The sequence below is a fragment of the Thamnophis elegans genome, chromosome 5 (assembly GCF_009769535.1).
Source record: "Thamnophis elegans isolate rThaEle1 chromosome 5, rThaEle1.pri, whole genome shotgun sequence".
NCBI classification, from domain to species: Eukaryota; Metazoa; Chordata; class Lepidosauria; order Squamata; family Colubridae; genus Thamnophis; species Thamnophis elegans.
This window is the reverse complement of record NC_045545.1, coordinates 35,727,498-35,750,167: the sequence shown is the minus strand read 5'-3', so window position 1 is coordinate 35,750,167 and position 22,670 is coordinate 35,727,498. Positions and strand designations below refer to the sequence as shown.

The 22,670-nt window shown below is 40.3% G+C and overlaps 1 protein-coding gene across 1 annotated transcript in view; it reads right to left on the bottom strand.

Annotated features, from left to right (window-relative positions):
• The window catches only part of AGBL4 (ATP/GTP binding protein like 4), a 1,221,291-nt gene that overhangs the window by 805,498 nt on the left and 393,123 nt on the right, over positions 1-22,670 (bottom strand). Inside the window, exon 5 of the mRNA XM_032217563.1 lies at positions 2,071-2,287. Coding sequence (XP_032073454.1) covers positions 2,071-2,287 — 217 coding nt within the window. The remainder of the gene's footprint in view (positions 1-2,070; positions 2,288-22,670) is intronic.

Genomic DNA, 22,670 nt, shown 5'->3' with positions numbered 1-22,670 from the left:
TGCAAATTTAATAACTGTGATTATTCATTGAACAACTGGGGCAAGAAAGGTTATAAAATGGGGCAAACCACTTGACAAATGTTTCATTTAGCAACATAAATTTTGGGCTCAACTGTGGTTATAAGCTGAGGACTACCTGTAGAAATTTTCCAGGACTATTAAATTGCTTCAAAATATACATGCAGATTCATTAAAGTCAATCATCTTACTCAACACATTCCTTGTTAAACATTCCTCATGCATTTATAAAGATTTAGATTTGTAGATTTATTGAACATTTATAGGCTGCCCTTTCCCTGAGGGGACTCAGGGCGGCTTACAACAATGGGGGAAGGGAGTGCAAGACAAGACATAAAGAAAAACGTGAGTAAAAAAATTAACCATAAAACACACCATTCACTCAACATTCGGGCGGGGTGAGAGTAAATATAAATATAATAGTAGTAGTATATAGGAAATGAAAGAAAGGGTTGATAACTATGGAGATTGCAAAGTGGTAGTTGAAATCTGTACGAATCGAGTCAGGAGACTTAAGCACAGAGTGAGAGGTACAAGAACTCTGAGGAAATAGATATTTCCAAGACAGTGCGTGTCAAATGAGCTTGTGAATGAAATCAATATACAATGGAAGTAGATGTAAGAGCCAAGATTCCAAAATCAGTTTGGCAAGATTGATGTCAGTCCCACTAGGTAGACCAGACCAAGAAAGCAGTTCCATTGGAAAGCTAAAGTTACTTCTATTTATATTAATTACAATCAGAGGTGGTATTCTGCCGGTTTGGACAGGTTGGCCCAAACTGGTAGCAGAAATCATGGGTGGGCCTGCCCACCCACCCCGGCTCTATGCTGTCCCATTTAGGCACTTTTTTAGTCAAAGCGCTGAGCGCATGTGCGGACGGGCACATGCATTCACATTTGCGAACTGGTAGGGAAGGTAAGTAAATACCACCCCTGGTTACAATAGCAGAAACTTGCAAGTCTGATTGGCTGCACCTTCTTCCCCTTCTTATACTCCAGCAAATTAGGGAACCACTTCCAAATGTCACTTCATTCTCGATTTTAAAAATGCAATGCTTTCTACATATCTCAATGCAAGCTATCTTCCTATCATCTACATTATATTAAAGCCTTTGTATGTGTTGATTCCCAATCAAGCCCTGAATACTTTTGAGTCATGAGCACCTAGATATAGCCCCAGTGAAAATAGTGCTGAACAATAGCAGAATATTAACTGCACTTTTTTTGTTTAGCTGTTTTTCCTGGTTGGTATTTAGGACATGTGTGTTTATTTTCTGTATTTTTCTTTAATTATCCTGCAACAGAATATATTTTTTCTGGGCACCTTAAAAGTATAAATAATAAATAAAAATGTAATTTTAAAAAATTGACTGCATTCTCTTTTTTCAACTTAAAACATGTCTCCAGAGATTTCTGCACCTGTGTAGCAAATGCTGAAAATTCAAATTTTACAATTCCACAGAATTGCTCTAGCATGACCTTGACCAAAGATAGCTTACTGGCAACTAATGCTAGTGAAAGCTTCATTTTTTTATTAGACTTAGAAAGCCCCAACAAACTCAGGAAAAGACAAATTTAAGTGTTCCTTATTCATATCTGTCTTCAGAACCATCAGAGTCTTGAGTAGTTTTTTAAATCCAATAAATAAATAAAACCTATATTGATGAAAGGCTCTTCATGTAGGTATCTTTTACATAAAGCAATGAAAATGAATCCAATTATGAAGAAATATAGTTTTTTCGAACAAAATATTGGTGAACATAAAGAAAATGAAGAAAATGTCAGCAAAACTTATACCATATTTCCATATAATAATTATGAAAACAAATCCTCACTAATCTTCTCTATATCATTTCACATAGACAGTTACAAATTTAACACATCTATGTCATAATTGGGCTCTTTATTTGAAGTTATACTCATATCTATCACAGTAGCAAGTAATTGCATTCATTGTTCCATTAGCTGAGACGATTAAGCTTCATATTTCACCATTGAGATGCAGATATTTATAAGAAAACATCATGAGTGGTAAATGCTACTATTACTTACCACACTAAGTCCTAGAAGCTCTCTGCAATAATAGTCCATGTTCCTCTTCCCTAAATTATCCAGATAATGCTGAAGACGAGTATAAGTATAAGGGTAGCAGTAAGCAAATTGATATATGTCATCTTCTCGGTCAAAACAAAAAGCAAATGACATAACATAATTCTTTCTGTGATCAGGACAGCGGTAATAATACACATTTCGGGGTGGAAGTCTCTGCCTGAAAAATAAAATAAGGCAAAGTAACTATCAGAGGGAATATTATATAGAGAAAGAAAGCTCAACTTTGTGCAAATCCTGTATATATTTCCTGTATTTATTAAGAAGATTAATAATAAAAGAGACTTTCAGACACAGGCTATGCCTTTTGGACGAACTTATTAAGTTATTTTTAAATGATTGGTTATAGCTTTGAAAAGTTCCTTTCTATTTCCCCAATCACAAAAAGACTTTATGACATAATATATTCAAGTCTGGTACAAAGAGAACGTTCCCCACAGATCTGTGATTTGATTTACCAGCCTTGTCTCATTGAAATTAATGTCATGTAAGAGAATGGCTAGGTAAAAAGCAGTTGTCTCGTGTAAAATTGAGTACGAATAAGACCAAATATGTCCTAAATTACATCATATAGTCATGATGTAAACTTATGGGAATATCACAAACTCAACTTATTTAAGGCAAAATAAAAATTCTTCCAAATTATATTGCTCTATAACCTTGCTAAATAAGGCATTTAGATGTGCTTTATTAAATAGCTATAGAAAGATAAACATACTATTTCTTGAAACAATATGTTGAAACTGTACAAAAATCAATTATTGGATGATAAAAAAAAGTCACAGCAGGAAGTACATTTTTTTAGAAATGAAATTTGCATGAGAGTACCTTGTATAGACAGCATATTTAATTTGTACCAGAATCAGGATAATTATATATGGCCATCTTGGATGTCTGAGTCAAAATGATTGGAATTATAAGCTTTCAGCTTTTATCTGCCTGGACAGACTCCACAAGACTCTTGGTAATCTAATATCACAAATTCTCCAGCCCTCTAGCAAAAGAATGCTATTATCCTGTAGGCACCAGCTTATTCAATTAAATAATATAATAAACAGGTCCTCTGTAATGGTTTTATCAGGAGTTCACTACAATCAGGCAATGATGGCAAAGAAAATATAATATGATTTTCAGAACACAGCAATACTAATGTCTTTTGCAGTAATGAGTCCCAAAAAGGCAACTGCAGAAGATCAGTTTTGGCCTTTATTGTTAATGTGAAATGGCAACAAGAAATTTCCCATTGTAGAAAATGGACATATTATATATTAGACCAGTTAAGAACCATCAAAAGCAAAACAAAACCCCTTCTGACAAAATACAATAAAAGAGACTGCAATGCTGCTCAATGGAGATGAAATAAACCTATTTCCTCTTGTCATTGCTCTGGCTTGGCAACCCAGAGCAAGGATGAGAGGATTAATTATTATTATATTCCGGAGTACAGGACTATTATACACTCTCTAATTTTCTCATTATTTGGATCAAAGAGACAAAAGGATTTGTGGATATTAATTTTCTATGTAAGTAATAGTAGTTATATATGTGTGTGTCCAAGAGGAAGAGGGAAGACGAAAAAAAGAGAAAAAAGTTCTGATATTTAAGGCCTATCCAGTCTACCATTCTGTTCTCACAGTAACCAGCCAAATGCTCTTGGAGAGTTCATAAACAAGAGCACAAGAGTTTCACTTGCTACTGGAAATATATTTAGTTTTCATCATAACCATCCTCTAATCAAAAAAAAAAGGACAGGGAAAAATGATTGGCACTAAACAGTAGATATGGATTTAAAAAAAGTCTTATCCAAATGTATATTTTCCCCCTGTGGTGACTAATCATTGTACTAACAACCATCTGTAACAGCACACACAGCACAAAAGCTCCATGTACTCCATCAACATTGACTATGAAGAGTTCTGGATGTCACTTAGCGCAACTGTGTTTTGTTGCGGAGTGGATCCAAGAAGTTGGAGGCCACTGAATGCACCTAGCTGGCCATATTCTTCACTTGGCAGAATATCATACCTGAAAAATGCTGTATGGTGGGGAGCTGCCAGAGGGTAAGTGGAGATGGGGTAGAACACGCAAAACTTAGTGTCAGACATTAAAATATTAATTATGGACAGTGGACATCAAATGGGATGATGCCACTACAGAAAAGATTCATTGGAAGAAGCTTTGTGTGAAAGGAACTGGTGATGATGATGATGATAGTGACTAATCAAAAACCTCTGGGGTGTCTAAAAGCAAAACATGAATGTAATTATTGCCTGTGATACTGGATTATAACTATTCCAACAAGCAATTAGCAATACCCATTCAGTGCTAACAGGTCTGTGAAATATCTTGCCTTTCTAACCAAATTTAAGAATACTATCAAATGGAGTGTCAAATGTGTGAGGGAAGCTTGTCAACATCCCAGCAGGGGGAAGCCAGTATCTGGTGCAATAGAAAGTGTCCAAGGGGACTATCAACCAATCAGTGGAAAAAGCAGGAAATCAATTTGCTCCTCCCATGGACCTGAAGCCACATCTAGTTTTGTTCTTCCCTTAGTATACTATCAAATACTTCTAAGTGGACTTCAAATCAAACAGAGTGCACCTCAACAATCATTAGAAGTTTAACTGCGACTTTGTATTACCTCATTTCTAAAGTAATCTCTCATCTTCCTTTCACCATCTTCCCTTTCCTTCCCTACCAACAATGCCTGTACTAAAATTAGATTGAAGTGGAAAGCGGTTTTCCATTCAGACACAAAGAGCTGAGCTCAGCTCAATGACAGTTCAATGAATTACATGTCATATGTCTGGTGAGATGTACTAAAAACTACAAAAGCTTATGCAATTGTACATCTGTTAGTTTTAAAGGTGGCACAAGGCTCTTTGTTGTTTTTTATACTATTAGTTTTACTATCAGTGATTTCTACAAGAAAAAGACTTATTCTCCCTTAAGAGATATAAGCCTCTATTCACAGAAAAGGTTTATTTTAAGAGATATTCAGTCTCAGTATAACTGTAATGGAACTCTAGAGGGTTAATATATTCTTACTGTCGTTTTTAAGGGTGATCTATTTCCAAGCCAAATGTAGGAGAGGGGGTACTACAATACCAACAACAAAAACCTAATCAGATTGAGACTATCTTTGAATTTTTTTAAAAAGGAAAACAGATGGAAAGACAAAGAAACAAAAGAGACATGGCACCATAGTTATGGCCAGTGAAGTTTTTGGTTAAACAAAGACATTGTTCCATTCTTGTATTAACCTCTGTGTCCTAGATGTATCATTGTTTACACTTTTCCTCTTTAAGTTCTATGCCTGCTGGAAAAGGACACCCACACACTGTGGCAGCAGCTGCTTCTATTAATTTAAAGCTATTACAAAAATTAAAATTAAACCCAATTACTTTGGCTGGTTTATAATCAGAGAATGGCTTAGTCTGATTGTTCCCTCTGGTTATGGACAAAATAATATACTACCTATAGGCAGCTGCCAGTAGAATACTAATGCGTATTAGACCAGCAGGGACGAGTTCAGAATGCAAAACTTAATTGTGCATTTTTGAGCAGAGACTTATATAAAACACATGCAGAAACAAACACACAACCATCTTGTCACAGACTTGCAGAAATGCCCAACCTTTTTATTATAGAAGCTACACAGTCTGTGACAGCAAAAGTTAGGAAATCACACTGGAGAATATTTATTATGGCAGAAAATTTCCTGAAGCATATGGCTAGAATACTCCAAGGTAACAGTTATTTATTTGTTTGTTTGTTTGTTTGTTTGTTTGTTTGTTTGTTTATTATTTATTTATTTATTTATTTATTTATTTATTAGATTTATATACTGCTTCATAGAGCTTTAAGCCCTCTCTAAGCGGTTTACAGATCTTTAGCAAATTGAGTCAGCAAATTGCCCCCACAGTCTGGGTCCTCATTTCACCCACCTCGGAAGGATGGAAGGCTGAGTCAACCTTGAGCCGGTGAGATTTGAACCGCTGAACTGCAGATAACAGTCAGCTGAAGTGGCCTGCAGTACTGCACCCTAACCACTGCGTCTCTCGGCAGTATCTAACAAATACTATTCTAGCATTACTTATTTAATCAGAGGAATTCCAAATTCTATAAGCATTGGACATTTCACTGATTTCAGAGTATGCTAGAGAAAAAGGAAGTGGTGCTTAGCATTTAATATAGTAGGTACCCTTCTTTGGCTACTTGGCTTGCAAAAATGATTAGAAAGTTTGTTCTCCTTTTTCTTCCTTTTAATAAAGAACAACAAGCAAAGCAGTAGGTTTTTTTTTTATTCAAGCAATTGTACCTCCCAAATGGATTTTAAAAACAGGGAATGTCATTTTGCATGTTTCCCCAAAATTTCAAAATACAATCCAGCTGGAATTAATAAATTTGGATTGATTCAATAATTATTAATTTTGGCGATGCAATGTAGAATAAAAGATAAAGATAGACCCACCTTCCACTGCTCCCCAAGCTTTATGATCTGAGTAAAACAGAATAGGCTGGGATACTTTCTCCTTCTCTTTTTTAATTGTACTATTTCCAAGCTGCATAGCTGAGAAACCAATCATCAGGGTCTTTGTAAACTATGAAGCTATAGATCTGAAATTTAGTCATTGTTTATTCTAATAATCATAAATAACTCTTCACAGTCTCTAAATTTACATTTGTTTCTGTATCCCTTTCCCATCTCTTATCTATAAAGAAATCCATAAAGATATATTTTTTTCACTCCTGGTGTCAGAGTTTTAGAGTTTGTAGAGTTTTATTTGGCATTTATAGGCCGCCCTTTTCCCTGAGGGGACTCAGGGCGGCTTACAACTCGTGGGAGGGAGTGCAAGACAAAACATAAAATTTGTGAATAAAATAAAATAAAACAGTAAAACACAACATTCATTCAGCATTCGGGCGGGGCGGATTAGGATCTTATCCCCAGGCCTGAAGGGATAGCCAGATCTTGAGGGCTGTGCGGAAGGTCTGGACGGTGGTGAGGGTACGAATCTCCATGGGGAGATCGTTCCAAAGGGTCGGAGCTGCTACTGAGAAGGCTCTCCTCCGCGTAGTCGCCAGTCGGCACTGACTGGTGGATGGAATTCGGAGGAGGCCCAATCTGTGCGATCAGAGTTCATAAAGGTTAGCTAGCAGTAACAATATATCTTGTTTTAACCTTGATCAAATAAACAACTGTATAGCCCCTTCTTTTACTTTTAGTAGCTTTAATCTTTAGTTCATTTAAATACTGTCATAGGATTTGATTTCACTTTATTTTTTCTTGGTCCCATCACACAGAATTCTTCACAAGAAGTCTCTTTTGCAAATTCAATGGGGGGGGGGCGGGAATATCCAGGTCATTCTCTTGGTTTGTTATTTCCATTTAAAATTTTAAAAACTCAGTCACCTCAGGGGCTGCCACAAAGAAGAGGAGTCAAGCTATTCTCCAAAACACCTGACGGCAGCAATGGGTAGAAGGAGAAAAGCAACCTAGAACTAAGGAGAAATTTCCTGACAGTTAGAACAATTTATCAGTGGAACAACTTGCCTCCAGAAGTTGTAAATGCTCCAACACTGGAAGTTTTAAAGAAGAGATTGGATAACCATTTGTCTGAAATGTGTAGGATTTCCTGCCTAAGCAGGGGGTTGGGCTAGAAGACCTCCAACTCTGTTATTCTATTCTATTCTAATTTGTTTTGTAAATGCAGTGATACAATCTTTTTTTAAATTATTCTCTTGGCCAGTCAAATTGTAAATCCACTTTCAATACCATATTGTCAGGTAAAATTTGTTATATATCTAAACTTTCTTCAACAATCTTGTGGACATAGTCTATCCATAGAAGCAGACATAATTTAAAACACTCATTCATTATCTTTGTCTTATAAAAAACAGAAGAAGACCTATTTCCCAGCTTGTAGTTATAATTAATTCCAAAACCTTATTGTAAAAGTTTCAATACTTCAATTAAATCTTGGCATTGGTCAATTTATATCTTTCCATAATCAAAACCTTGTTTAACTTTTCACTGTCTATTTCAGATTCTTTAAATTGTTTTACCCTACATATTTTGCTATTTTATTAGTTTATCAAAACATAAACTACAGAAGTACAGGAAACGATAAAAATAATAGGAAAATAAGGGAGGAAAAGGAGAAGAGAGAAAAGTGTAAGGTAAAGGGAAAAATAAAATAAAAAGCATTGACTTCCAACTCCTTTTGGTGCAGTAGAACAAAGTAGTAACATAAAACTTCAACTTTTACTTTTATATAATAGTACGTATATACAGTACTAGCCATTCCTATAACAACAAATCTACTTAATCAGCAAAGCACAAAATCAAAGTTATATTTTTGCCACCTCAGGCACAAAGTCCAAAAGCGGTTTCCAAGTAGAAACAAAATTAATTGTGTTTCTTTCTTTGATCAAAGCAGTCAATTTAGTCATGTTTGGTAACTCCATCAACTTTTGCAGCCATTCGTCCATTGTGGGAATCAAAGTGTCCTTCCATTTTTGTGCATAAAGTAATCTTGCTGCCATCACCATCAAAGTTTCATTTTTTTTCAAGTTCTTTATCCATTAAGCCTAAAAGAAAAGTCTCTGGTTTTATCTTGATATTCGCTTTAAGAATCTTCTGTATTAAGATGTGAATCCTACTCCAATATTTCTTTGCTTTGTCACATGTCCAACATAAATGATAAAAAGTTCCTTCTTTGTGTTTAATTTCCAGCAGTCATTTGAGAGATTTTTATACATTCTTGACAACTTATCTGGTGTTGGATAACAACCATACATTATCTTACAGAAGTTTTCTTTTAAGATAATTTAATATGAATTTTAGACATTTCATCCATATATTCTCCCATTATTCAAGCATTACATTATATCCAAAGTGCCACTGAGTCATAGTGTCTTTAAATTCTTAAGCTTATGATTAAAATTTTCTTGCATTCAGGATTAAAGGCAGATTCACTCAAGGTTTTCAAAGTTGTCATTTCTCTAGTCTCTATAGGTCAGAAGTAGTTAATGAGCAATTTCTGACAATGATTAGAAAATGTGCAAACTTTAAAATGTCATTTAAAAGTCTCTGTTGTGGTTACATGCAAGATCGCTAATACTGTTGTCACCTGACACACTAGCCCATGAAAAACTGCTGTACTAAACTCTATTTGTAGGGAGCAAAGTCTGAAGCATATCCCCTGTCTGTGTTTATCTGAAGAGATTCCAAGGAACCGTTCTCCTCACTAGCTCCTCGGTCTTTGCCATGGTCGTTGGCGCCACTTTCGCAAAGCAATCTTCAGTTTGACATAGCTCTAATGGAAATCCCAGTAGGGTCCACATTTCAAGAAACATTGCATAATAAAATATAATCCCTCATGTATGCAAACAACACACATTTCTAAAACAATGGGTGAGATCTCATTGTTGCACTTGACTCCCACAGATGTCTCTATGACAGATTCCACAACTTACGCTTAGGTTCCATTGACTGAGAGGAAACAAAGTACACCTCAAAATTATTTTTATTCATTTATAATTGTGCTTAAGAACTCCCTTGGGAAGTAGTACAAAAATAATGCTAAAAGGAATGTAGAATATATCTAGCCTAACAAGTCCAAATGAGAATCTGCAAACAAAATTACTTTTAATTCCCTATTATAGTTAATTCTTTCCACTGTAAAAGAATTCTTTCAGAGTAATTTTAATCAGGAAAGTCATATACTTTATGACTATCATAAGCATAACTATCATCATTTCCCACATGGATGTGTTCTCTAAGGAACATCAGATACAAAATAAATAGTAAATGAATCCAAAATCATTTGCAAGAATAGGAGGAAACCATCTAATCCTTCGAGCATATTGAGTGTTCCAGGATGTCATTTTAAACATTTATGCTACTATTCAATCATCATGCATTCCTCATCACTGCATGTCTTTTTGTCTATGGAGATTGTTAGTCATCCACGTCATGGTTGTCCCAATGGGGTTTTTTCCAAAAGGCAGCTGAACATCATTTTACCTTGAAGATGTTTCACTTCTCATCCAAGAAGCTTCTTCAGTTCTTCACTTCAAAATTGAGGAAGTTTCTTGGATGAGAAGTGAAATATATTCAAGGGGGGGGGGGGTAAAAGTCCACCTGCCTTTTGGAAAAAGTACCTTTGGGACATGTCTTTTTGTGCAGATTTTTTCCCTTTGAACAAAAGCAGTCTTCTAGCTTTGCATGATTTGAAAGAATGAATGAGAGAATTTAGTATAGTTTTTATTGTCATTGTATAAAATAAATAAAACGAAATTGGTTTTAGCCTCACTGTTGCAATCCATGGCAACAAATACAAACAACATAAATAGTATAAGGAATAATCCCAATGCAAGTAATTAGGGGAAAAGAAAAAAGAAAATGAAAGAAAAAGAAAAAAAACTAGTCATCCATTTCCACATGTGCATGGAGTGATTGAGGTAGAATGTGATAGAATGCTGCTATCTTCATTATTGTATACAAATACCCCTGGACATCTAGATTACCCAAACCCTGGACTAGACAAGTCTTCAGTATGATCCAGCAAGACTCCTGTTACATTTTTGTCCTTAAAGTTCCTAATTAATAATTACCTAAGATTGCTTGTTGTTTGCAAAAATGTTTGAAATATGTTGTAACTGTATAGCACTTGTCATTTGAATTTTATTCCCTCTTTTTTCCTCCTTCACTCTTTCAAGCCATTCTTCAGTAGTATACATGCACACGCACATGTCCAGCACACGAACAATACTACATTATCAGTCAAGTGAAATTTCTAGAAAAAAACTGTATTTTGGGTGTTTCTCATGTGTGTATGTGGGGGGGTGGGTGAACTCTAGGCTTGCTCTCCTATCTCTAGGATATACTGCCAATACACAATATGGTTGGCTTTGATAGCCTCTAATATCAGTTAGGCACTGGTGCGCATGTGCGGGTTTGGAATGGCGGCCGGGCTTTTTCGCTCCCTGTAATCTGGCGAGAAAGCGCTGGTTAGCCTTCCAAACGAGCCGCAAAGTCTCCAGAAAGAGCCTGGGTGAGATTAAGATCTTCAGAACTCTCCAGGACCGGATGAAATTTCAAAAACACCGCTCCCGAAGGCTTAATTCAGCCTCCATTGCGCCTAACAGCTGAGCAGCCTAACAGCTGATTTACCGAGCGAGAGCAGCGGCGGCGGCGAGGCGCGGACGGCTGGCGTCTTTTAACATCCTGGATACCTGGGTGTCTTAGAAGCCCCTGGTGGTCGCCTGCCCTATCGGGTGAGCCCTGGTCCTGGAGGTGCCCTAGAGCAGCGAAATGGTGGCAGTGGGAATTGGTCGGAAGATGGCTGCTTGAGCTTTTCGCTCTTACGATTGCCCCCCCCCCCCGCTGTTCTTCTTAGATCTAAACAGCGTGGGGCTTGGAGAGGAACTCTAGATTTTCATCTACAACGAAAAAAAAGGGACGGTGAGTTTGGGGGATTTGAAACTGGCTATTATCATCTCTACTATTACCATCACCACCGTGGTAAAGAGGAGGAAATTATTGTGGCTTGGGCGAGCGAATTAAACGGCGATTTAGCCACTACCATCATAGCTTGCCTGAACGCCCGCCCCTCCTCTATCCTGTATTTTAGTGCCTACCTCTCTCACCGTGGAGCCTCTCCTTTTTATTCCTTCTGTGGCTTGGACAATTCCTCTCCCTGCCTGCCCCTGCTACTGCGGAGCCATGTTTGCCTGCCTATTTATTCTTATTTAATACGAGCTTTACTGCCTGGCCTGCGACCATCGGCATTGGCCCGGAACAACTGCTCTTCTCCACCACTTGCTACCACTGCTACTTTGAAACATCTAATGTGAGCAACCGACCATCTCTTTAACCATTTTGATATCCCATGGTATATATACTTATGGTGCATTTGGTTTGGGGAAAGAAGTGATAGAGGATGGCAGTCTCAGGGACAGGAACTTGGCGTTTTAAAAACTGGACACTAAGCTGGCACCCCCCCTTTCCCCCTTCTAACTGGTTCCAGTCACTTGTAGATTTTGGACATTTAGACTCTGGCCGTTCCAGGACTTCAGGAGAGGGGGAAGACAAGATACCCCCCTGCATACTACCGCTTTATCTCCTATGGACCGTTATTATTTATTATTCCATGCTTTATCTGGATTTGGAGGGTGTGAGACTGCAAAGCTGGTGCTGGCTGATACCTGGGGCCGGTGCTTTGCCCCCCCCTCCATCTACAACTATTATAGAATACGGACCTTGGACTTTGGCCTCGGATTTCTCTGGAACTGGAGGAAGGGAGGCTGGCTCTTCTGGAACTCATAATTTTAAATTCTGTGTTGCGCAATTTTAAACGGGTATGTTGAGTGCATGGAACTGAATGAGTTAGTATGAAAGACCCACTTTTAGTACTATTATTGCTGTATTCTTTTTGTGTTTTAATTATATTGTGGGGACTGTTTGTGTGAGTGTCTGAGTATGCCTGATTCGGAGGACCTGGCGGGGCAAGCGGGGGCCATTGGGGTGGTTGGGGGAATTATGCCCACGGGAGAGAGTCGGAGCACTGCGATCATAACAGGGAGAGGCAGATATGGCGGGGACTTTAGGGCTGGCCATTACCGGGGAAGGAGGGTTCGCTATATCGCAGAGATCCCTCCTTCCGGCCCTATGAGTCCCACTCCAAGGTCAGATGGCGTGAGCGATCAGGACCCTGGTCTCAGGCTGCTGTCGCTAAATGCCAGGTCTGTCATTCATAAGGCTCCCCTCGTCCGGGACTTGATTGTAGACGAGGGGGCAGACCTGGCATGTATTACTGAGACATGGCTGGGCACGGAGGGAGGAGTCCCCCTCGTAGAGCTGTGCCCAGACGGGTTTCAGGTGCTTCATCAGCCGAGAGCCCAGGGAAGGGGTGGTGGTGTGGCTATTGTAGTCCGGGAGTCTTTAGTTCCTCGTAGGATCCCTGCTCCGGAGCTTGCCGGGTGTGAGTCCCTACTAGTGAAGTTGGACCTCAAGGGTCAAGCGGGTTTGCTGCTAACGTACCTGCCTCCCAACTGCGTTGCAGCGGCCCTCCCTGCGCTCCTCGAGTCAATAGCCGAGCTAGCAATTGAGTTCCCTAGATTAATGGTTCTGGGGGACTTCAATTTGCCTTCGCTCGGCGAACACTCTGATGGAGCGCAGGAGTTCATGGCTTCCATGACAGCCATGGGCCTGACCCAGGTAATTCGAGGCCCTACCCACTTGGCGGGACATACACTCGACCTCGTATTCCTCTCGGAGCAGTGGAGTTATGATCTTGGTCTGAGGGGAAATGAGACCATTCCCCTGTCGTGGTCAGACCACTACCTACTGAGGCTTGACTTCCGGAGGCCAAACCCCCACCGTGGGGAGGTGGAACCGACCAGGTGGTTCCGCCCCAGGCGACTGATGGACCCTGTTAGGTTCCAGACGGAGCTTGGGGTCATTCCAGACGCTCTCGCCCACAGTTCGGCGGAGACTATTGCTGCGGCCTGGCACTCGGCGGCATCGGAGTCTCTGGACCGAATTGCGCCACTACGGCCCCTCCGGGTCAGCGGCTCGCAGAGACCCCCTTGGTTCACCGAGGAGCTCCGCGAGATAAAGCGCCGGAGGAGACGCCTAGAGCACCAGTGGAGGTCCGACAGGTCCGTATCGAACCGAGCACTGTTGACAGCTTGCACCAAGGAGTATATTTGGGCATTGAGAACCGCCAAAAGATCACACATTGCCTCCTTGGTAGCGTCCGCCGAGTCTCGCCCAGCCGCCCTGTTTAGGATAACCCGGTCCCTCCTCGATAGGAGGGAGACGGGGAACCCCCTGCAGGGTAAGGCTGAGGAATATAGTCAGTTCTTGGCGGACAAAGTTGCTCGGTTTCGATCGGAACTGGACTCCACCCCCGCAGATCCAGCCGGGACACAGGGGAATAACTTGGTAGACCATCTCTGGGTTGAGTTTCAGGATGTTGCCTCTGGGGATGTGGACAAGGCTATGCGAGCTGTGAGTTCCTCCACCTGCATACTGGACCCGTGTCCCTCTTGGCTGACTACCAACAGCAGAGAGGTGACACGAGGCTGGATCCAGGCGGTTGTTACCGCCTCTCTTCGGGAGGGACACCTCCCCACCGCGCTTAAGGCGGCGGTGGTGAGGCCCCTCCTGAAGAAACCGTCTCTGGATCCAGCAGTTCTTAACAACTATCGTCCAGTCTCCAACCTCCCCTTTCTGGGGAAGGTTGTTGAGAAGGTGGTGGCCTTACAGCTTCAGCGTACCTTGGAGGAAGCTAACTATCTTGACCCCTTCCAGTCTGGCTTCAGGCCCGGTTACAGCACTGAAACCGCTTTGGTCGCATTGACCGATGATCTCTGGAGAGCCAGAGATGGAGGCCACGCGTCCATCCTGGTTCTCCTCGACCTCTCAGCGGCTTTCGATACCATCGACCATGGTATCCTTCTGCGACGACTGCGGGAGGTGGGGGTGGGCGGCACTGTTCTACAGTGGTTCTCCTCCTACCTCTCGGACAGGTCGCAGTCGGTGTTGGTGGGGAGGGAGAGATCGTCCCCGAGGCCCCTAACCTATGGGGTGCCGCAGGGCTCGGTTCTGTCCCCCCTGCTATTTAACATATACATGAAACCGCTGGGCGAGATTATTCGGAGGCACGGGATTAAGTACCACCAATATGCGGACGATACGCAGTTGTATCTGTCCGCCCCGTGCCAACTCAATGAAGCGGTGGACGTGATGAACCGGGGCCTTGAGGCTGTTAAAGACTGGATGAGAGCTAACAAACTGGTACTCAACCCGGAAAAGACCGAGTGGCTGTTGTGTTTTCCTCCCAAAAATTTGGCTAATGTTCCATCAATCAGGCTGGGGGGGCAAAATTTACACCCCTCAGACAGGGTCCGCAACTTGGGAGTCCTCCTGGATCCACAGCTGAGTTTTGACCACCACTTGTCGGCTGTGACCAGGGGGGCATTTGCCCAGGTTCGCCTGGTGCGCCAGTTGCGGCCCTACCTGAACCGGGAGGCTCTCACAACAGTCACTCGAGCCCTTGTGATCTCTAGGCTGGAATACTGCAATGTGCTCTACATGGGGCTGCCCTTGAAGAGCATCCGGCGACTTCAGCTAGTTCAGAACGCGGCCGCGCGAGTGATTATGGGCGCACCACGGTTCGCCCATATAACACCAATCCTCCGTGAGCTGCGCTGGCTACCTGTTGATCGTCGGGTGCACTTCAAGGTCCTACTTACCACCTATAAAGCGCTCCATGGTAGTGGATCTGACTATTTGAGAGACCGCCTCCTGCCAATTAGCTCCCTGCGTCCCATCAGATCGCACAGAGTAGGCCTCCTCCGAATTCCATCCGCCAGTCAGTACCGACTGGCGACTACGCGGAGGAGAGCCTTCTCAGTTGCAGCTCCGACATTATGGAACAACCTCCCCGTGGAGATCCCTACCCTCACCACAGTCCAGGCCTTCCGCACAGCCCTCAAGACCTGGCTATCCCGTCAGGCCTGGGGATAGGATTATTCTCACCCCGCCCGAATGTTGAGTGAATGTTGTGTTTTTATGGATAATTTTCTTTTATTCACGATTTTTTTTTTTTCTTTTAAGTCTTGTCTTGCACCCCCTTCCCCTCATTATTGTAAGCCGCCCTGAGTCCCCTCAGGGAAAAGGGCGGCATATAAATCCTTAATAAAATCCTAAAAAAAAAAAAAAAAAAAAATTAGACTTTTATGTCTCTTTTCTCATCTCCCTTCTCCATCTGTTCATCAATTCCCATTCCTTTATTTTCTATAAAAATAACATTTAAAATCTATGTGAACTTCATTTAGAGTCCTCTTAGGTATATCTCTGGCAAATGACTAACTGAGAAAGCTCCTAAGATTCTAAAAAGCTATGGCAATAATTTCATTATGCCTGAATTGCAGATGCTGATTTTGCACACATCTGCATCAATTTATTAGCATTGTGGGGATTTTTATTATGTAAAAAAGTTAATATGATGCTCAGAAACTAGTTAGTGCTTGCTAGTACATATTAGTACATATTAAGTACATAAAAGGAAAAAGTTGAAGATGTTTCTACCTTACTTTACTGTGTTAAAAAAGTCAGAAGTCAATTATTTTCTTTCTTTTTTTCCCCTTTACCCTATACTTCTTTTAAATATATTTTCTCTTCATATACTGTATATATTCCTTGTTATTGGAACAGTATTGCATTTTGTATGGTAGAAATAGCCAGTATGTTCAGAGGTATGTGCTGCAGAATTTTAACATTTAGAAAGCCTTTGCAATGTTTTTTCTCTATTAACAACTTTGAATTCTCATCATTTTCTTTTCAGAAATAAATGGCTTTATGACAGGATTTCCTTCCTGTCGCAAAGCCATTTATTTTCTTTCTCAGATTTTTTTTCTATGAAACTCCTGTCTGAATTATGCATGACCTTAGAAACTCTCTGCTATCTTGTCTTTTTTGCCCTTTATTCCTGTCATTGCAATGGCTATCTTTATTTTCTCAGATTCTCATGGAATGTATGTATGTATGTATGTATGTATAGAGAGAGGGGGGGCATATTCCACTGTTATATTAGCATATTAGTTCCGTCACCCAGTTTTTTTCCTGCACATAATTTGAAATGTAGGTGTCAGAGACCATGTCAGAATGGGAGCTGCTGCAGATATACACAGAAAGAGCATTTAAACAAATGTGGGAGTTTAACCACCAAGGTATTTATCCTAATACAATCGTGTGAGCTAATAAATATAAGTCAAAATAATTTTTTACAAAATTTAGCATATGCCTAATGAGTAAGGTGACCAGATTTTCAGATTGGTAAAGAGGGACACCTTTGACTGGAGGGGGGGGGGGGCTTGATTAAAAATTTTATACGGAGCAACAAACATTTTCATACAATGCAAAAATAGTATTGTAATATTTTTTTTTATTTCAACATAACTACAATTTACAAATATAAATTGTAACTGTTGCCAAACATCAAAATTTTGAACACGTGACCATGAGGATGCTGCAATGGTCGCTAAGTGTGAAAATGGTCGCTAAGTGTGAAAAATGGTCATCAGTCACTTTTTTCAATGCCATTGTAACTTTGGTCACTAAGCCCATTATACCACCTTTCTTGCCACAGTTCTTAAGTGAATAACTGCAGCTGATAAGTTGGTAACATAAGTGAATCTGGTTTCCCCATTTGACTTTGTCAAAAGATGATTATATGACCCCAGGACACTGAAACCATCATAAATATGAATCTGTTGCCAAATATCAAAATTTTGATCACGTGACCATGAGGATGCTGCAACGGTCTCTAAGTGTGAAAATGGTTGCTAAGTGTGAAAAATGGTAATCAGTCACTTTTTTCAATGCCATTGTAACTTTGGTCACTAAATGAACTGTTTGAAAGCTAAGGCTAGCTTGCATTATCTTTAGAAAGTCTACACGAATATAGTTTGTAAATCCCCCTATATTGCTCCTTTCCCATGACTCCTGACGCTGGCAGGTAGACTGCCCTTGCCCACAGAAGCTCAAGAGGAGAAAATTGGATAAAGCACACCTTAGTCATGCTGGATGAAAATTTAAATTTCCAACTTGCCTCTTTTTGGGGGGTGGGTGGGGTGTCAAGGCTGCCCAGGAAGACCAGCAGAATAATAATTTTTAAAAAGAGATAAGACTTAATACAATAGCAATAGCAATAGCAGTTAGATTTATATACTGCTTCATAGGGCTTTCTCTAAGCGCTTTCTCTAAGCGGTTTACAGAGTCAGCATATCGCCCCCACAGTCTGGGTCCTCATTTCACCCACCTCGGAAGGATGGAAGGCTGAGTCAACCTTGAGCCGGTGAGATTAGAACCGCTGAACTGCAGATAACAGTCAGCTGAAGTGGTCTGCAGTACTGCACCCTAACCACTGCGCCACCTCGGCTCTTTCTAATACGATAAATAGAGAAATGTGTAGAGAAATGTAAAGAATGAAGAGGGATGGATGGATGAAAAGGGGGAAAGATGGATGAGTTTTTAAGATTCTGGGGCTGCAAAACGGGGATTATTAATGTGTGTGTGTGTGTGTGTGTGTGTGTGTGTGTGTCCAGCCTTCATTCCTGCTCACTCCACACTGGATGCACAAAAAGAGCAGTCAAAATGTGTGTGTGTGTGTGTGTGTGTGTACGATTTTTACCAGCAACAAAAGGCTAGCAGCTAGCAGGGTCTTTTATTTGCAGCTGTTAAGTGCTCGGTTACAGCAATTACGAGATTTCAGGAGGAATGGGGGAACCTGGGGAGGGGGCATGGGGGAGGGGGATCAGAGATCACAAGGTAGGAAAGGGATAGATTAAAAAAATAAGGGGATCGTACGCCCCCACCCACCCACTCCCAACCCCACCCGCAGAAGGAGACGAGAGAAGAGCAGTGGAGAAAAGGAAATCTCCTCCATTCCCCCCATGCCTCTTCCAAATTATATACATAGATACTGCCCTCCCCATCTCACAGCCAATTCCAGCTGCACCAATTCAAGCTCCCAGATCTCTCTTTTTTTTCCCACTCCCTCCCCCTCAACCAAACAAATGAGCAGAGGAAATACAAGAAAAGCAACTTTTAAAAAAATAAGTAAAGAAATAAATGAAACCCAAGGCACGGGAGGAAAATCCCCCTTTCCCCTAATTCTCACTCCCCTCCCCCATCCCACCTCCCGATCCATTTGGGGTGGATTTCTTTATTTGCAATAAATCCTGGGTTTTTCCCCCCTTTTTTTTTTAAAGGAAGGAAAATGACAGATCTTCTCCCCCCCCCCCCCTCACCAAAAGGAGACTGGAGAAAAGCAACCAGATCGAAAGGAATCAAATGTTTGGAAGAGCAGGAGGGGAGGGAGTGCTGTGAGCAAGCCGAGCGGAGGGAGGGAAACCACTGCCCTCTAAAGGCCACATCGGGAACAATACTTCAGAGAAATAAAAAAAAATGTTTTAATGGCGTCCTTTTTAAATCGGGACTTTTTGAACACTCAGCGGGAAACGGGACAAATTGTTATAAAGTGTGATTGTCATGCTGAAATCGGGACATCTGGTCACCTTACTAATGAGATGATAGGTAGATGGATGGATGGATGGATGAATGGATGGATGGATGGGTGGCTGAACCTGTCAACTCTCTTTCCTTTATTTTCTCTTGTACTCTATTTCAGCTTCCTCTTCCCCTCCTTATCTCAGTCTGGGAATTCTTCTGGCTATCTTGCTACCAAACAAAGTCTTTAATCTACCAGGTTCAACTTTCTAGTACAGTATTTGAAACTGTTTAAACAGGTCAGGGTCCATACTTCTGGTGTTGTGTTCACAAGTGACCCCATGATTTTCTCCCCCATCTCCCTCTTGTCTCAGGGACACAACCTCTGGACTTGCAGACTCCACTTCATTTCATATTTCTCAGGCGAGGTCCACTCCAGAAGCATTTGCAATACAACACCCCCCTCCTTTATCTGCTTTTTCTGACTCTTTTTATAATCTATATTCAGAACATACTCTATGTGTGCTACTATATCACATTTATGCCTTTTTGTTTACAAGTTTGTGGTCTTCTGTTGAATTATCTGCCTTCCCTTTAAAAAAAAAAAGCTCCTAAGGCTTTGTTTCTCTTTGTCCAGCCCATTATAGTATGAATGCCATATGTTCATTCTTTGCTCATTTGTTAGCCTTACTAACAAGATCTGCTCAGTTAAGCTAGGATAAACCTTTGAGTCTAACCCCAAGATTCTCAGAAGTTAAGGAACTGGGTTATTTTTATCTTTATAAATGAAGGTTCTTTTGCATGCACTTAAAAAATGCTGCACTGATTGTGCCTGAAAGCAATTCCTAAATCCAGGATTCTTTGGAGTGTAGAAATGTTGCATGACTTGCCAGAAGACTATACCAGAAACTGTGGAAATGCCATAGCCTGCTGCAGGTAGGCCCAGAAATAGCTCAGCCAATTGTAGAGCAGAGTTCAAGAAAAACAGAATACTTTTTTCCCATTAGTTATCAGATGAAAAGCAAGAGGGGATGATTAAAAATAAAAAGAGACATAATTTGCAAGAATGTTAGAGCATTGTAAGGGAAAGAAATTCATTAGGGTTTGAGTTATTTATATATTGTAAAACAATCTGGTTTACTGAAGTGTTCTTAGTGTACTTGCTTTCAAGATAAAATTTACAAGACAGATAAGCAGGATGAAAGGATGAAGAATGCCACATTTTATAGGAATCAGTCCACAGTTTCCAAGTCACTTGGTCCACCTGTCTCATCTCATCAAACAGAATCAATTCCCTACAGGTCCTGTCTACACAAGGTTGTCATCTAATGAGAGCTTGGAAACAGGAATTTTCCATCATCATCCCAGGGTTTCAAGAGAGCAGTGAGGACTTGATTGTTTGATCTAGTGCAGAAGAGCACATGTTGTGACTCAAGATGAGAATTTGATGATGATTAATTTTGTTTACATCTTGGGTAGGTATATTAATTTTATGTTATGCTATCTTTGATTGTTGTTTGTTCACAGCTTTCAGGAATGAGTGGCATACAACATACATACATAAACAATATCATAAAATATTTATAGTAAAAATAGGGAAGAAAGAGGGGAGGACAGCAGGGGGAAGGGGGAGGAAAGGAGAGGAAGAAGAGTTTTAAAAACCCTGAAAAAAATGAATGATCAGGTGAGAATGGAAAAGAGAATGCTGAAATATATATAACCAAGACACAGCAAAACATCTCAGCTCTCTGTATATTGTAGCTAGCCTAAAACAGAAACTTCTAGCAGTCGGTGTATATAGCTTCTTTTCTGCAGAAAAAAGGCCATTATATGAAGACAGAAAATTTGCCTACTGCAAATCATAGGAATAAATAACTACGCCATGGTTTAAATCTGTGCCTTTTTGAGGCAATGAATTTTTGGCTGTTTTTTTTTCCCAGTCTGCAAAATTACAACATCTCTCCCATGTTTACATAACAATTGAATCTGGGCCAAGAATAATCGTTTCCCACGTCACCAACTTCAGCCCTTTCAAGCCAGTTGCAATTTGTTCACCCAACCAACCCTAACCCATCCATTTGTTTTTTTTAATTTTTATTTTAAACACATAAACATCAACAGAAACAGACACATGACTTAAAACAACATAGGAACAAGAAGTTCCATCGTATATCATACAGCAGTTTCGTATCGGTTTCTTTGCAGTTAGTGTTTTCCCTTCTATATATTTCTATCTTGCATTCATAATCTCCTTATTCGTTATCCATTTTTATGTACAATTCTATATTTATTTATATTTAGCTATTTATAACCAAATATTGTTTACCTATATTGTGCTTTATATTCTTACTATCATTTATTCTCTTACATACAATTATAAGTATACATTCACATAGTTATTCTTTTTCTTTGCCATTCTTATACTATTGTTATTCCATTTAAAAGGTTATAAGGTATAGTTTGGATTGCTTTGTTTACCATCCCTAGCACCTGTTGTAACACCACCTTATTTTCTATTTCTTTTCTTTTCTCCCTCCTTTCCTTCTCTCCTTCCTTCCTCCTCTCCTTCCCCTTCTTCCTTCCCTTACCTCTCCCCTACTCCTTCCCTTACCTCTCCCCTACTCCTACCCTCTCTCTTCTCCTTCCTCCCTCCTCTCCTTCTCTTTCTCTCCCTTCCAGCCACCTCTCCTTACCTCTTTCTTCTTCCCTTACCTCTCCTCCACTCTTCCTCTTCCTGTCCTACTATCTCTCCTTCTCTTTCTCTCCCTTCCACCCTCCACTCCTTTCCCTTCCTTCGTCCCTCCCTTCTCTACTTCCTTCCTCCTCTCCTTTCTTTCCTTCTTCCCTTCCTTTCTTTTTCTATTGTTATAGGTGTCTCTTTCAAATCCCAGTTTATGTTTTCTTGGGGATGGTATTTCCACAAACCCATATAGTTTCATATCATTTCCTTTTTTCTCTTTCGTTCTACAGTCTATATGCCAGCTATCGTCCTGATTTGATTTCACCAATCTTAACCCTCTTGTTTTACTCATAACTATTATTTTTGAGTGTTGTTATATTCTTTCATTGCTTATTGTTTCTTTCCTCCATCCATCTATACCATTTATCCCATATCTGGTGGAATTCTGATTCTTCCTTTCCCTGTATTTCTTTCGTTAATTTATCCATTTCGGTACAGTCCATAATCTTTCTTATTATTTCATCTTCATTTGGAGTTAGTTTGTTTTTCCATTTCTGGGCAAAAGCGATCCTTGCTGCTGTAAGTATATGTAGTATTAAATATTGGATTTCTTTTTTGTATTTCACCGACATAATTCCTAATAGAAAAACTTCAGGTTTCCAAACTATTTTAACCCTTGTTATTGCCTCCAGCCAATTTTTGATCCTTTTCCAGAATTATTTTGCCTCTTCACAGATCCACCATAAATGATAATATGTTCCATGTACCGAATCACATTTCCAGCATTTTGGGGAGGTATTTATTGAGATTTTAGCCAACCTTGATGGTGCCAGG